Source organism: Acyrthosiphon pisum, chromosome A1 (assembly GCF_005508785.2).
Source record: "Acyrthosiphon pisum isolate AL4f chromosome A1, pea_aphid_22Mar2018_4r6ur, whole genome shotgun sequence".
NCBI lineage: Eukaryota > Metazoa > Arthropoda > Insecta > Hemiptera > Aphididae > Acyrthosiphon > Acyrthosiphon pisum.
Window position 1 is genome coordinate 4,528,669 of NC_042494.1, and position 17,130 is coordinate 4,545,798.

The 17,130-nt window shown below is 29.0% G+C and overlaps 2 protein-coding genes across 5 annotated transcripts in view; both read left to right on the forward strand.

The window, feature by feature from the left end:
* The first annotated feature begins 732 nt into the window (after positions 1 to 732).
* Positions 733 to 17,130, forward strand: part of LOC100163900 (cytochrome P450 6k1) — a 17,008-nt gene continuing 610 nt past the window's right edge. Inside the window, exons 1-4 of one of the 3 annotated variants that reach the window (XM_016809012.2) lie at positions 757 to 1,874; positions 2,231 to 2,455; positions 3,177 to 3,428; positions 3,555 to 3,817. In XM_016809012.2, coding sequence (XP_016664501.1) covers positions 968 to 1,874; positions 2,231 to 2,455; positions 3,177 to 3,428; positions 3,555 to 3,727 — 1,557 coding nt within the window. In that variant the 5' untranslated portion in view covers positions 757 to 967 and the 3' untranslated portion in view covers positions 3,728 to 3,817. Of the gene's footprint in view, positions 1,875 to 2,230; positions 2,456 to 3,176; positions 3,429 to 3,554; positions 3,818 to 17,130 lie in introns of those variants that run through there. The other 2 variants (XM_001945798.5, XM_029486522.1) reach the window with 2 other exon arrangements.
* On the forward strand, positions 8,354 to 14,299 carry LOC100168479 (esterase E4). 2 transcript variants are annotated; one of them, XM_003248343.3, is made up of 9 exons: positions 8,354 to 8,590; positions 10,340 to 10,691; positions 10,765 to 10,905; positions 11,169 to 11,514; positions 11,710 to 11,900; positions 11,976 to 12,314; positions 13,072 to 13,228; positions 13,323 to 13,449; positions 13,687 to 14,299. In XM_003248343.3, the coding sequence occupies exons 2-9, from the start codon at positions 10,485 to 10,487 to the stop codon at positions 13,889 to 13,891; spliced, it is 1,713 nt and encodes a 570-aa protein (XP_003248391.3). In that variant the 5' UTR covers positions 8,354 to 8,590; positions 10,340 to 10,484; the 3' UTR covers positions 13,892 to 14,299. The 2 variants fall into 2 exon arrangements, with proteins under 2 accessions (XP_003248391.3, XP_016664500.1); XM_016809011.1 differs by having other exon boundaries at positions 8,362 to 8,450.

The following is a 17,130-nucleotide window of genomic DNA, read 5'->3' on the forward strand; positions in this document are numbered from 1 at the left end:
ACAATTCTGGTGTCACTAATTTTATCAGTTATGACTGAAAAGTGGATTATCTATATTAATCGGGCACCTGTATCTAATCACTGTGGTATTAACATGATTACCTACATCGTACTATGTGTGATGTTATCTTATATAGTGTCTCGCTTATAATCCATAGTTACATATTGATTGGAAAGTCCGTATAGTCCGAAATATTTTTATAAAAGTATCTATAAAAGTACAAACTCACTAAAAGCTAGTTTTCATATAATAATAATATTTGTGATAAATATTTAAATTGTTAAAAAATTTAAAAATATTATCAAAATTAAAAAAAAATTTGGAAACCACCAAAAATATGTTAAGGCAAAAAGTAACATGAATTGCGTCCGGGACGCAATTCGTTCAAAAAGGTTCGTTTACCTGCTTTGGTACGCAATTCGTGTGCGCCCCCCCTAGGTTAGGCTCACTGACCGTCTTCACTCAGAATCGTTTTTCTTATACAATTATATTATATCATTGAATTCAAATTTAACACCATCCATTACAGTGACCCACTTGTAACCTACTATTTTTTTAAAAAAGAATTAAAAATGAATTTTACATAATAATTATATATAAATTAAATTTCGCAATTTGTATTTGTATTTATAACCACCCAGCTCCATAATAAATGTATAGTTATGGATATGTTAGTCGCGCTATGCAGTATGCTGACTATAATTGATAAATTGGCCCATAGTGAAAATAATTTGTATATACGCCACTGGTTCGAGGACTTAAGTCCCCCTTGTTAATTAGGATATGCCACGCCCATGTCGTTTATCGCAAACACTGCAGCTGATAATTTACCATTAGAAAATCTCGTATCGAATATGAATGCGTATCACATCGCAGTATTTGTTTGAACTTTTACGAAGGCAACAGGTTGGTAATTTTGTTTGACAAGCGTTCGAATCTATAACTGCAGCCGTTATACAAGTCGATCATGATGTATTTTCTGACCGACTGGTTACTCGACAACTTCACCTATCTGAGCTTGATCGCCGTTTTCACGGGATTCTACTATTATTCGACATCAACGTACGGTAAATGGCAGAAATTGAACATACCATACATACCACCTGTGCCACTGTTTGGTAACGCTTTCAGAATGGTCACGAAACTCGAATGTCCGATGGATATGTATGACAGACTCTACAAACAGTTTCCAGACGTCAAACTGTTAGGATTCTACCAGATGACGGAGCCGATGCTGTTAATCCGTGACCCGGAGCTAATCAACGCGATATTGATCAAAGACTTCCCGTACTTCACCGATCATGGTTTTGTTATGGACCCATCCACAACCGTGATGGCCAAAAGTCTGTTCTTCTCCAACGGCCAGAGATGGCGGAAAATGCGCCAGAAGCTGAGCCCAGGATTTACGTCAGGCAAACTGAGGGACACGTACTTGGCAATAAACGAGTGCAGCAATCAAATGGTGTCTAGCATCGTCGAAAAGCTAGGTAAGACCGACCGACTTGCCATAAGATCTATAATTTCTGGTTTTTCAAATGACGTGATCGGTATGTGCGCGTTCGGTATACAGCTGGACTCGATGAACAACGAAGATTCGGATTTCCGCCGGTACTCTGAGAGAATTTTTGAAAAAACCACGAAACAGATTATTGTTCAGGCGGTGACCACAATCTTCCCCTTCGTAATCAATCTGTTTAAAATACAAATGTTTTCGGCAGAAGCTACCAATTTTTTCCGTAAGGTGTTCGCCGACGTGATCAATTACCGTGAAAAAAACAACATTGTCCGGAACGATTTGACACAAACCTTGTTACAAGCTCGTAAAGAATTGGTGTTGAAGGAAAACTCGACTGCTGAAGGTATTGTTTTTGCGGGTATAGAATGATTAATTTAGTATTTGAATAACATAATCGTAAAATTAAACATTTTTTTGGTCGGAACTATATGAAATATGAAGCCGATACTGTAAACAAGTAATACGTATAATAGGTAACTTAGTTCAATTATTTACTGTTAAATTACAGTACAAATTATAATATAGATATAATGAGGTACCTACCTAAGCACTAAATGTATAAAATAAATTGAATTATCTTAATACCTTTATGAGCTAACTTAAAATTAGTGCTACACTTCACCCATCAGCTGATCGAGTTTCGATTCTATATTGTTCTATGATACAAATAGATGTAATAATTTAACTTTTTTTTTATTTTACTTTCGTTTTCAGATCAATTCACCGATGATGATATTATCGGTAACGCAATTGTCTTGTTCGCCGCTGGTGCGGAAACTATTTCATCTATAGTATCTTTTTGCCTGTACGAATTGGCGCTGAACAAAGAAATCCAAGACAAAATGCGTGCGGAGATATGCTCGATGAAAGCAAAACACGATGGACAGTTTAACAACGATTTTTTGATGGACCTCCGTTACACCAACATGGTATTAGAAGGTATAACAATATTTCAGAATAATAATGTTCTATCTTTCAACTAAATACTATATTTATATTCTGCGGAGAACATTGTACACTCGTAATCATATCTAATATCCCTGGCTATGCATAACATAGGTACCTACTAACATTCATTTTTAACAGATCCAATCTGGTTTTAACTTTTATTATCTTAAACCTTAAATATTTTAGCGAATCGGCCTCTAACCAAATTTAAAATTATAATATCATCTTAACTAGGTATTATTGAATTTTTACAATATTTTAATTTGTAAGCAAATTATGAGTGAAAGTATTGCCTAAAAATGCTCATAATTCCATTAAAAAGCTAAGCACAACAAATTATAATTGCCAAATGTACATTTTGGTCTTTTTTACGTAATTAAGATAAAACCCGCACATGGGGTTATGACGTCCCCTAGTTTCCACAATAATTAGAGAAATCCGTTAATGAATATAATAATATAAAATGTTTGATCTTTAAAGGCTTAGTGAAATTAATAATTATTATGTTGTTCTAATCAATATCTAGTATCGGCCGAAAATAATTTGCAATATTTTGACATTATCGAAACATAATATTTTCTTCAATAATCTTTAATGCATTTTAAAAAATAAGATAAAAATTTATAATATTTATTTTGCACGCAATTACCTAATATTACGTAACGCAACATTTATATCTCATATATATCGTTTATCGTTTATCGTATTTTAGAGACTGGGCGCAAATACTCCATTGCATCAATTTTAATGAGAGAGGCAACCAAAACATACACTCTACCTGACGAATCATTTGTCATTGAAAAGGGTCAAAAACTTATTATACCGATGTTTAGCATACATCGTGACCCAAAATATTATCCTGATCCGTTAATATTTGATCCGGAAAGATTTTCTAAGGAACAAAAATCTCAACGACCAAATGGCATATACATGCCGTTTGGCGATGGACCTCGAATGTGCATGGGTAATATTATAATTTATAATTTATTCGTATTTTTATATGATTTTATGATTTTATGACATTCACTCTTCGATAAATTGTAACGGTAATTCATATTAATAATCGTTTATTATATTATTATATATTTAGGCAAACGATTTGCTGAATTAGAAATGAAATTAGTCCTGTCAAATGTATTGTCAAAATTTGAAGTATTACCGTGTGAAGAAACCGAAATTCCCCTGGAGATAACAGATGAAACAGGAGTAATAGCACCAAAAAGAGACCTAGTGTTAAAATTTAGACCGATCATAGAAGATTAATTATAGTTATTAAGTTATTTATATTTCCGAAAGAATGTTATAATTAGTTAAAAATATATAGAAAAATATATCCATGTCATATACCTTGTATTCAGTGTTGGGAAATATCTAGATAAGTTATCTAGATAAAAATTATTTATTTTTTATCTTATCTAGATAAATTTCTACTCAGTCATCTTTATCTTCATCTAGATAAAATTCTAGTTATCTATGAGTACTTATCTAGATAATTTATTTAAATGAACTAAAAAAAAATTTGAAAATTTAAAATATTTTTATTTATTATTTTATTTTTACATTTTTCTATTTTTCATTTATTACATAGAAAACACGTTTAGTAATTAGTAATATGCATTATAATACCATGATTTTAATATTTATTAATATTCATTGTTAGTCTGGAGTTTTACATCGTAAACAATGAGAAAACCCAAAAATAGAAATATGTAATGGGCATTTAGTAGGTAAGATTGTAAGAACAACTAATAATAGCAAAAACAAAAACATTTATCCCTGCTAGCCGCCGGCCACCACCGAATGATGATGGTCTCATTAGCTGATACCCGTTTCATAGAAATGTGTACAAAGTATGAAAAATAATTATTGTTTTAAACCGACAAAAATAAAACAACATTCTTGGATATTTCACTCTTATAAAATATGTAAATATCTAGATAACCCTTGTGAGTGTGTACCTTTGGATAGAGTTTATTGTATTAAATATCTTGGAGTAAAATTAGACCATAGACTAAAATGTATTGAACATATTTATCATGTAAATAGTATCCTTAGAAAATTATTGCCTATATAAGTTCCGATTGCTCAAAAATATGTTAGATGTAACTCTTAGAATTATCTATTTAGCTCTTGTACAAACTGTTTTCTCGTACGGTATTTCAATATGGGGATGTACATACTCCACACATATAAATGTTTTATCTACTAAAATTAATTTAATTATTAAAACTATACTTGGAAAACCAAAATTGTATCCAACTTGTTCAATTTACTTAGAGTTGAAAGTTAGAACTATTTTTCAAGTTTATGAACGGGCGATTTTATTGTATATATTTAAAGTAAATATAGGTCCATTTCAGCCTTTGCATTGTTATAATACTAGAATAAAAAACAATTGTAATTTAATTATTCCACGAAATAATACTAATTTTGGAACACAAAGTCCAATGATTAAAGGAGTTCTGTTACTTCGTAAATATAATATTAATATAACTAATTTTGATAATTTTAATAAGTATAAGAAACATATTAACGCTATTTTATCTTGGTTGTAAATGTCCACTTTTTAGTTTAATGTTAATTTTAAGTAACTACTCTTAATAATGAACTTTTTTCTTTCTTTTTTTTTTATTTTTTATTTGTATACTTATCATGAACTCAGCTCATCCGTCTACAAGCATATCTATGCTTATTGGATAAGCTTGCAAACCTACCATAATTTGTTTGTAAATATTGTTTTATTATGTTTGTTTGTTTGCTAAATAAATATATTATTATTATTATCATATTGGACTCACAAGCATAATAATATTATAATAATTGTAATTTAATATTTATAAAACCCTATTAGAATTCCCAGTATTTCAGTTATCACTTAACCGATCTGTACGACGTCTGTCCTCTGCTTTAAAAAATTTTAAATTATGTATTTTTTTTTACCTGTAGACTCAAGTAGGTATCCTGAATATTTTCAAAATTAAACATGAAATTATCTCATATTTATCTAGATAAAAATGTACTAATTTTTATCTTAATCTAGATAAAATTTAGTATAATTATCTTTATCTGTATCTAGATAAAAATTATTACTGTGATGGTGGGGCACAACGGGGCAATGGGGCAAAACAGGGACATTCTAATATGTATGTCTTATAATGGTCATACTGATTTAAAAACTTATTATATAGATTCCTGGGGCTAACAATATCATATAAATATATAATAAAAATGTCATGTTCACATATCAATTATCTTAACAGTAATAAATTAAAATCATTACACTAGTATTATTATTATACTAGTATATGATCTAAGTTGCCTCAAGTGCCTCGCGTGCCTCTTATCAATTGATTGATATAATAAACTGTTACTTTATTTCGAAATATTTGTATGGTTTTAAATATTTTTATCGTATCTTAAATTTGTTTTCGCTGTTTGTATAGCAAACGTTCTTAAGATTATTTTAACATTATTAATTATTAAAAAAAATAATTGTTGTGTTGACTAACAACGGCTGAAGTTAAGTGTAATTATTGGGGTATAATGCCGGGGTACCTTTACTGATACGACGTTAATTTTTTTATTTAATTTTAAGTTTACCTACTTGGGTAGGCACTACATCTATAATAATTAATAAGTATTCAATTAAAATGTACCTATTTAATAAATGTAAAAGTTTAAATTTACAAGCACTTATTATTGTTTGTTATTGTACAATAAATTATTATATTAAAATATATTCCTATAAATAAAATTAAAATATAATATATAATATTATGTTTATGCAAGTTATACAAGTTATTTAAATAACAACAAGTTTATGTTGATTAATGTAATTGTATTTATGTAAAATGAAATAATATTTATTTGAAATAAATAATATTTGAGGGACGTCCCCATTTTGCCCCAGCCCCCAGGTATGAGGCAAAACGGGAAAAATTATACTTAAACCTATTTTGACCTTTAACACTATGAGACTCACCTGAATGTTCAAAACATGCTAACATATTAATAACCATATCCTAAAGATTACACAGTTCAAGTTTCAAATCAAAAAACCAATTTTTGAGAGAATTATAGCTTTCTGATACCTTATGGTCCCGGTTCTGTCCCACCTTCCCCTATGTATTTGATTATTATCGAGGCAGTGAAAGAAAACAAAAGACATTGAATAAGAGTTTCACATTAGAAACTCCTGAACACGGGTGGTAATTTTAGAGAGAAATTATAAGTTTATAGTATTAAGTTTGATGTACATTGAGAAGATCTCCAAGCCATTCGCGTTTCAGGCGTCTGGCTGGGTTGTCCGGAAGTGCATAGGAATGAAGTAGAGGAATCTAGGACGTTTCCCCCCCGGACAAAAAAAAATAAATATTAGACAATAATAATATACAATGCAAATAAATAAATGTACAAATGATAAACTAATATATAAATATATAACTGTATGAATGTAAATAAATGCACTGTTTGCAAAAATTAAATAATACAAATCAAAATAACCCAACTAATATATTTTATTCTGGTAAGTTATGTAGCTCACGGAATATAATAAGTAATAATGTCATAATTACACAAACACATAAGCAATAATAATATACAATGCAAATCAATAAATGTGCAAACGATTAAATTAATGTATAAATATAATAAAATAATAATATAATAAATATAATTGTATAAATGTACCTATCCAACCTCACCAGTCACCACCACTGGTGACTTCGCCGATGATAAAGCCATCCTGGCTCTCCACCATGACCCTCTCGAGGCATTCAGCAGAATCCAAACCCACCTCGACATCCTCTCGACATGGTACAAAGAATGGGGGTTCAAACTCAATGAATCCAAATCCATCCACGATCCACTGCACATTCACTCTCAGACCAATAAGCTACACCTCTATCACACTTAAAAACCAACCTCTTCCGATCGCTCAAAATGTCCGTTACCTAGGTTCAGGGCCGGACTGGGTAGAGTGTCATTAACTAGAGAATACTAGGGTAAGGCGTATAGTTGGTTTTACCACGTATCGTCCGATACGGGTGATACGGATACCACATAGTGAATAGCTTCTTCATCAAGCCAACCATGATCAATGACCTATAATTGTATTGTCCCTCCATTGGGCTTATTGTAATTATTTTTTATACAGATTGTACAAATAAAACAAATATGACAAAAAAAAAAAATGTACCTATATTTTTATTTTTTTATTCTGGTAAGATAGCTCACTGAAATTAAAAAATTTGAAATATCATCATTTGAAAAAGGCATATTTACTATGGGATAAAATTATTTACTAAAGGACAATATTTTGTTAGTAAATGCTGGATAAATAGAGGCATTGATACTAGAATAAAAAATATTACATAATATGTAATGCGGACTGCAGAAATATCGATATTTACATTTATGATGATATACAAGGTTTGTGAATTTATTATTTTAATCATAACGTATCATACAGTTTCCAAATTATGCAGAACCCCTTGTAATATATTTCAAATTCTAAATTAAGTCTTAAAATAAATTTATTACAATACAAAATAGTTTGCAACGTAATTTTTACGAACATTTTATTCAAATTTTGAATTTCAGAAACGTTTAAAAAGATGTATTTAATGTATTTATGTAATATGTATTTTAGCCAGGTAATATTATAAAAAATATGATGAACCTCAAAAATATCAAATGCCTATAAATGGCTTAAAATTATGAAAATTGAATTATGTTTAGAATAAATAATAATATGTATTCTAACACATTACTAGTGATGTAACTAGTCTAACCTGTTTCACCTGCTGTTACTAAAACTCAACACATTATTGTATTTTGTGACCATGAATCGTAAAAACCAAGAAGGGGAACTTGAATCATGGACGACTCAGAAAGCAGTATGTAAAATATGATGTTACTTGTTAGTTGTTAGTACTATTATACCTTTTAACGATATACATTCTCGCACTCTCCTAATACAAAAATGGTAAATCGAAGCAAGGAATTATAGTAGTTTATATATTTTACATCATATTTATTATGCAGTGAATAATATATCATAATATTACGTTAAATTTAAGTGGTAATAAATATAATTTTAATAGCGTATGGATGATTAAAATATAGGTAGGTACCTGCTACTAGTACCATTGATTAAATATACATGTATATTTAATCAATGCTAGTACTCATATACTTCATATACTTCAATATACTTCAATATACTCTATACTATTTTTGTATTTTATTAGGTATATCGTATATTGATCATATTTATTATACTTTTAGTGATTGTGACTTATTGATTTTTATGTTGTTTAAAGATACTTACTACTACGTTTTAAATACTCATCGATAAGTTTTAAATTTATTATCGTCAAATAATTATAGTGAGGATAAATTTAATTTAAAAATATGAATATGTTGCGACTTACGGGTAATGTTAACATTAGTCATGCTTTATACATTTAATGTGATTATATAGCTATATAATTTTAATATTATCTGAGTAGATAATGACGATACCTTTAGCCAGTAAATTGTGGATAATGCTAATTTTTTCAATAATTGCTAACGATGCACGATAGTATGACGTTGTATTACGATAATACAATTATTATCATAATATATAGATAATAAATTGTATACAAATACAAAAGTCTAAGTGTTAAATTTAATGGTTTGAACATAGATAATATACAAGTCACAAGAGTACTTCTTACTTCTTCTATTATCTATAGGTTTGAATGTATGGGCATCGTGTATAAAGTATACTAATAAAGTTTAATCATAATTGAGTGGAATTTTCGAAATTAATTTAATATGTTAACAGTAAAAGTATGACATCAATATGGTTTTAATCGAGATTCGTGTCATGACGAACTATTATGTCAAAAGTCGAAAACACTAAGTAATTTTTGAAGTGTAAGAAAGAACCAAAAAAATTAAGAAACAACAAGGATGTTTACGGAAAACCAGTTTTTAACAAAATTGATTTTGTTTTTTTTTTTGGTATAATTCAAAAATGAATAGCCTTATTGTTGTTACCTTTAATTTTCATCATATGTTTATATGATAATTTTTCATACATAATAAATTTTCCAAATGTTTGGATTCTTTTGAGGTTTTTAGTTTTTTTTGTTTCTTTTTGATTAATAATTTTTTGCTCGGTTAAAAGACTTTAAAATGTAAAACAAAATTATTCGAGAGGTCTTATAAAATGATCAATCTTTACTATACGCAATACCATTTTTAATATATTTAGATTCGTTTTAAGATATTGCCTATTTATACCATGAACTCTACGGTTAGGAAGTATTAATAAGTATCTCAAAAATTAAAAACTATAGGTATGATTATAATAATAAGATAAAAATATAGACTATTATAAATTATAACACTGAAATATGTATGATAAATTCAATGTTTTCGGCAAAAATTATACCAATCTACTAAAGCAATACTATTATAGTACTTATAATAAATTAGCAAAATCAAAAAATTTCAAATACATCATGAAATAATGAAATATACTTGATAATAATTGATATAGATAGTACCTATATATAGACACACAGATCATCTTCGCTCAGAATTGATTTTCGTATGCATAATAATTCATCACTTAATTTAAATTTAACACTATGACAGTGAATTAGGTACTTCTCAATTATGAAATTTAATTTGTTGACAGTAATAGTAGTAGTTATATGTTAGGCGGTGGTGAATGAAATTAGAATAAAAAAATTAATGATAATAATAATAATTACTTATTCAATAACAGTTCTCTAATACTAGTAGGTACTATCCAAGGATATCTATAGTATCTGTATCCCCGTGCGCATATCATCTAATCAAACTGATTTTTATTTTCAGATTTTGACTGTATTGAATATTTACACAGCATTGCCTATACTAAGTTCAACATGAATTTACTATTATAATTAATAACTACATATTTGCGCAAGCTGAGTCTACATTAATTTTAAAATCAATCGCTTAGCATTCATCTCCGATAAAAATGAAAAAGGCGTGTAGAATTTTATTTAACTTGTATTTATTTATCGGATGCATTTTGAGCTGCAGCTCGGCTTCTGATACGCCTAAAGTGCATGTCAACTCTGGAGAAATGTCAGGTGGATATCAATATACATATAATGGTCGTAAGATTTACTCATTCATAGGTATACCGTACGCAAGTCCACCAGTCCAAAATTATCGGTTTAAAGTATGTAAAGAACAATTTTTATATTCATACGAAACAATTGAAATTTATAACACATTGAACATTATTTTCGCAGGAACCACAACCCTTAAAGCCTTGGTTGGGCATATGGAACGCCACCATTCCTGGAAATGCCTGTTTAGGACCGGATTATAAATCTAATTTTAAAATTATTGGTCAGGAAGATTGCTTATATCTCAACGTTTATACGCCAAAGGTACCTAAGTAATTTAAAAATACGTGTAAATAGATCAATAATCAATTATTGTTTTATTGATTTATAGCATATATACACTACTTCTTTTTTTGTCACAAAACACTTCATTAATTACATAAACCCTAATAATACGAGCTTTGTACTATAGTTGTGTTATTTATCATTGTTCTTAAATCTATATCCTAAAAATTAGTAAATACCCAAACACCCGAATACGGCATTGCAATGATGTACATTAAAATATAATTTCATTAATTAAACAGCTACCACAAAAGGGTACGCCGGGCGATTTAATGAATGTAGTGGTGTACATACATGGTGGCGCTTTCATTGGTGGCGAAGGCATTACCTATGGTCCCCGATACCTTTTGGACATCAACGATTTCGTTTATGTATCGATAAATTATCGTTTGGGCGTATTAGGATTTGCCTCCACCGGCGATAGTGTTTTGCCTGGAAATAACGGAATGAAAGACCAAGTAGCAGCACTGAAATGGATACAACAAAACATCGTTGCGTTCGGCGGTAACCCCAACAGTGTCACTATCACCGGCATGTCAGCTGGAGCAAGTTCTGTTCATTACCATATGATTTCGCCCATGTCTAAAGGTATATGCAGTGAATGTGTAATCTATAATGTTATATTAAACAACTAAAGATAACATTATACCTTATGGTAATCCATAATACATTTAAATTATAATTCGCACAAATAATATTTACAAAATCCTACGTAATATATCTGGTCTTTTGTTATAACTTATAACTTTAAGTTATAAACTTATAAATATTTGAAATTTTAAGGCTTATTTCATCGAGCAATTCTTCAAAGCGGGAGTGCTTTTTGTCATTGGTCGTATGCTGAAAACGTTGATCAAAAAACAAAGTATATTGCAAGCTCGCTGGGATGTCCAACAAATAATTCCGTGGATATTGTTGAATGCCTTCGTTCTAGACCAGGAACGGAAATTGCAAAATCATTTTTACACTTCATGGTAAATATTTTGTTGATTATTAAATAATAAATTTAAATTTCCTCAACTTGTATTTATTTACAATGTAAAATATAGCCATGGAAATACAATCCTTTTTCACCGTTTGGTCCAACTGTTGAAGTAGCCGGAGACGAAAAATTCTTACCTGATATCCCAGAAAAACTTATTCCATATGACATTCCAGTGTTGATGAGTGTTACCCAAGATGAGGGTCTTATTATAGCAATATTTATTGTCTACGAAAATGGTCTTAACGAACTAAACAATAATTGGAATGAATATTTACCACATCTCCTTGATTATAATTACACTATTTCAAACGACAATCAAAGAACCAAAGTTGCCCAAGATATAAAAAAGTTTTATTTTGGCGACCAAACAATATCAAAAGAAACTGTAGGCAATCTTGTGGAAGTAAGTTGCACTATAAGTACCTATTATATTTAAATAAACCTTAGATTTTAACATTTTATAATTTTTTTTAAACAAATAAGCTTATTATTCTAACTAATTAAATTTTTTTTATAAATTTACTACATATTGATCAAAGCCATAATGAATTGACAAATATACAATTCGCGTAGTGATCTTTCGTTTCCTTGAAAAAAAGGAATATAATCCAGTCAAAATTTGTTTTAAATTACTACCTGCTTTCTTTTGTATATTTAAGGATTAAAACATATTTTTATTATTATGAACAATTTATATAGTATAGGTACCCGAAGATGGTTAATTTGCCGATCGTAGTGTTAGGATTGATTTTAATGTATACGTAGTTCATTCTAACAACAATTTGGCTTATTGTCGATTTTTTTACCGTTGTTACGTCCTGTCATGGACGGAAAAAATGTGAAAAAAAATACAGTAATGAGAAAACAATTTTTATCTTAAATCGACATAGAACTAAAGGTAAAAAAAACAATAATATGTAATAACGACAAATTATGACGATTTATTACTGTCAAAATACCTATGTATTTAAAATATTTTTAATATTTTTTGATTTAGTTTATTTTTCTAATTTTCAATGCACAATTGCATGTATATTGGATTTGTAACAGTTTTTAGTGAATTAAAATCACTGCACTTTTTATTGTACTTAGGTATATAGGTGCATTTATTATATTATCTTGTGACAGTCATTAAATAACCTAATATCAACATGCTTCAGATGATTTCAGATAGAATGTTTGGATATGCTGTGAGTAAAGCAGCTCAGCATATTGCTACAAAGAATACAGCGCCTGTATATTTCCATGAATTTGGATATAGTGGTAATTATTCGGTCTTGGCTAGCTTCAATCCAAAATCATATTCCCGAGAATCAAGTAAATAACATATTTTAGATACCTAATTTTTATTTGTGTTTGTAATACATAATGATAATAATATGTTAATTCGTTATGACCAACAAATTATTAGACGTAACTCATTCCGACGAAACCATTTATGTATTCAACATGAATGATTCCCCTGTTCATGACAATGAAGAGGACACAAACATGATCAAAACTATGGTTAATATCTGGGCAACTTTTATTAAAAATGGGTAATTATCTACATTTTATCAATGATTGTTATCAATATAGGAAATTTAAATATAATGCATTGTAAAATATCTAACATGTTAGATTCCTACCCTAACTGTAGTCTTAAACTTCTATAAAGACGTATCATAAATATTTTTTTATACTCTAGGTAGGTATTTACTATTTATAAATAGTTATCCACGAGACAAAATAGGTAAAAATCATAATGTTTATATAGTTTATTTTTATTTTTTTAGAGCACCGGACATTGGAAATTCTGAAATTTGGTTACCCGTTTCTAAGAATCCAGTAGATCCTTTCAGGTTCATTAAGATAACTCAACGACAAACTTTTGAAGCCAGAGCACAATCGAACCATCGAAATTATGCATTTTGGAGTAGTTTACCATTAACAGAATTTTATGAAGTTAATGTGCCAGAAGACATAAAAACTGAATTATAAATAATTAATATTAAGACATGACGTTTATATTACAATAATACTATTTTTAAACATGAAATATTTATTATTATTATTATGATTATTAACGCTCAGTGGGCAAAAAGTACGGGACATATACTTATTAAGTATTATTATATAGGTACAATCAATTTAAAAGTTTAGTACAATATGTGGCAATATGTACAATATGAAATTTTTAAAACAAAAATTCACTTTCCTACAAATACACAGCCTTATAGTTATTAGTTATTTACTTATTACAACAATTTACATTGCGATTTATAGAACTATTTATTTAGGACAAAATGTTGCGTACAGGTTTCAATGTGGAATGTATTTTTTGTTGAAATGTTCATCGGTAGGGCATGCAAATTAATCTTCTTTAGCAATAAAATTCGTGACACACTACTTTACTGTTTAATAATTTCTACCGGGTTGGACTGGGCCGACGGGATACTGAGAACTTTCCCAGTGGGCCGCTACTCAAAAATAATAAAATTGGTATAAATATAAATTATAAAATTTTGTATTTTCGTATCATAACTCGTGAGTGTGGAAAATTGGTTATACCTATTAGGTGTTTGAGATTTTAGATTTCGGTTCAGCTGATTGTCCACCCCTCTTGCATCAATACATCATCATAAATTATTATTTATAACTAGGGCGCAGATTTAAATATATTTTAGATTCTCAGTGGAGCTATGAATGTATTGGTTTTACAATGATGAGTGTTTTTTTTTTTTTGTGTGTGTACACGATTAGTACTAAATATTATACTATTAGTAATATCGAAAGCTCCGCTGAGAATCGTTTTTTATAATATGAATTGTATATTATACAATGATATTATTATATCATTGAATTCAAATGTAAATGTCAAATGTACAGACTACAGTCACTCGATTGTAAAAAAAATGTACAGCAGAGCGACAGCCACTTACTCACTTTTTATTAGCATTTCAAACTTTTACGTTTTAACTTCAATTTTTTTAAATCATGATTTACAAAGATTTATACATTGTACTTAATGATCATTGATCACGCATATGATTTATGTAGCTCGGCCAAATACACTAGGTCTTATTTATAATGAGGAACCGATATCATATAATAAATGGGTTGCAAATATGATTCGTGCTAATAACCTATCTATATAATTATATCGTACTATGCTGTAATAACAAGTCTGCGCGAAAGTGAATTGAGGATTAACCAAATGACTATTTTCAAATAGTCTATAGAATAACCATGGTCCATGACGAATCTCGTCATGTTTTACTTTAAAATTAAGAAACCCCGTATCAGGAAAATGTAAAAAATATTAAAAACTGAATATTATTCTTTTATTAGATTTTCGCCAATTTTGCCAATCAAGGTCAGCCAAAGTTCTTGGCGAATATGAATGTTCATAATAATCTTTACAAATTTCAAAGAGGGTACTTTGACCTCTTGATCATATTTTACTTTCGATTATGAAATCGTATCAGGAAAATATAAAAAATATTAAATTTTGAAAAGTTTTCGTTGTTTTGACTTACACATTACCATTACACAGGAAAAAAAAAATAGATGTTACTAATTATGATACTCTCTTTGATAATAATTGGCTTAGTGGTCATTGTGTTGATTTTTTGATCTATACTTTTATGAAAAAAATATGGTTGTTCTATTAGTGCACTGTCGTGTTCCGAAGGAACTGATATAATTAATGGTAAGAAAAGTATCATTTCAGATAAGTCTATTGTCATCAACAGTATTTTCAAAAGTAACGAAAATCTAAAAAAAATATATAAGCCGGTTTTTTTATAGTTATTTTAAGTTGAAATTTGGATGAAATTAGATATTTCAATGAAGATGACAGTTATAGTTTTGAGTTGCAATTTAAAAATATTATTCATGGGTACTTGAAAGTTGAAACTTTTAAAGTATATTATTAGATACAAAATATATGAATCATATAATTCCATTAAATTTCAGCAGGTTCAGCAGAGTTTTCATAGTTTCAATAATCAAAAAGACTAATTATGTAATGTTTATTACATAATTTTTTACATGAAAAATAGTAAAATAGGTACATATAAAAACTATATAATTATCGTTAGGTATCTCACATTTTAAATGCATATACATCGGTACATGTATATGTCTTTGTCTTGTTTCTACTGAATATAGTTGACATAAGAATGTCGATGTCAATTTGGTATTAGATACGAGGAGACGAAGTAAGAGATCGTTAACGTGCGTCGGGTTTACGGAAATGGGTTCAATCATAGGTTCGCCAGACGCATCAGCTTCTGCCTCAGGAACGGGCGCCAAAGCGGGTGAATTATCATACTTGCGGTACAAAGACTCGTTGATACGAATTCCGAGATACCTACAATGGTAGTGAAAATGTTAAATAAAGTTTTTTGGGGCCTTTGTATTTGATTATGATTTATGGGGCCCCTTAAAAAACTGTTCCATGGGCTCTTGGTGTGCCAGGCCGACACTGACTGTATGTTTTAATATATTTGTGTGTTCACATTGTGTTTACTCCAAATTAATTGTGGTAATTATCTGTAAGTACTATATTTATTATATCTTTATATTGTTTAATATTTACAGACTTTTTTTAGAAACGTTTTATGAACTTTTCCGGACGAATCTAATTATCTTTTTGAAGTATAATTTTATTATTTGTTTTGTATTATTATTATGTAATTAAATTATTAAATAACATAGTATAGCAAGTGTAATATAAATAGCATAGCAAAATTGTACATTTAAAATGATCCATTAAATATACACCCGTGGTTTTACTGTATTCATTTTAATACTAGTCATTTGATCTATTATCTAACATACAGGTTAAAATATAATTAAGAGCCCCATGATTGTGTTTTCATAAATTTAGCTTATCCAGATTTGGCTTTTAGATTTAATACCAGTGAGTCGACAGTTGGAAATGTTATTTTAACACTTGTCAGTGTTCTTTATGAAATATTATATGTCAATTTAATGAATTCAGTGCCTTCACAAAATAGCTTCACGAAATTGCTTGCCTGTTTGTTTTAATAATTTTCAAAACTGCAGAATTATATTATAATTTATATTGCACCAAAATTTTATCTGATATTCCTAAATCACTTTTGGTTATAAAATTAACATATACCTAGTTCCTATTAACACAAAAATACTTTAAAAGGATTAATTGGGGTGGCCCCCAATGGATGTATAACATATGCAAGTAAATTATATCC

Excerpts from the sequence above, each read along its gene's own strand:
- LOC100168479 (XM_003248343.3), top strand. The coding sequence starts at position 10,485 with ATGAAAAAGGCGTGTAGAATTTTATTTAACTTGTATTTATTTATCGGA. Across the intron at positions 10,906-11,168 it reads TCAACGTTTATACGCCAAAG|CTACCACAAAAGGGTACGCC; the intron begins GTACCTAAGTAA and ends TTAATTAAACAG. Across the intron at positions 11,515-11,709 it reads GATTTCGCCCATGTCTAAAG|GCTTATTTCATCGAGCAATT; the intron begins GTATATGCAGTG and ends TGAAATTTTAAG.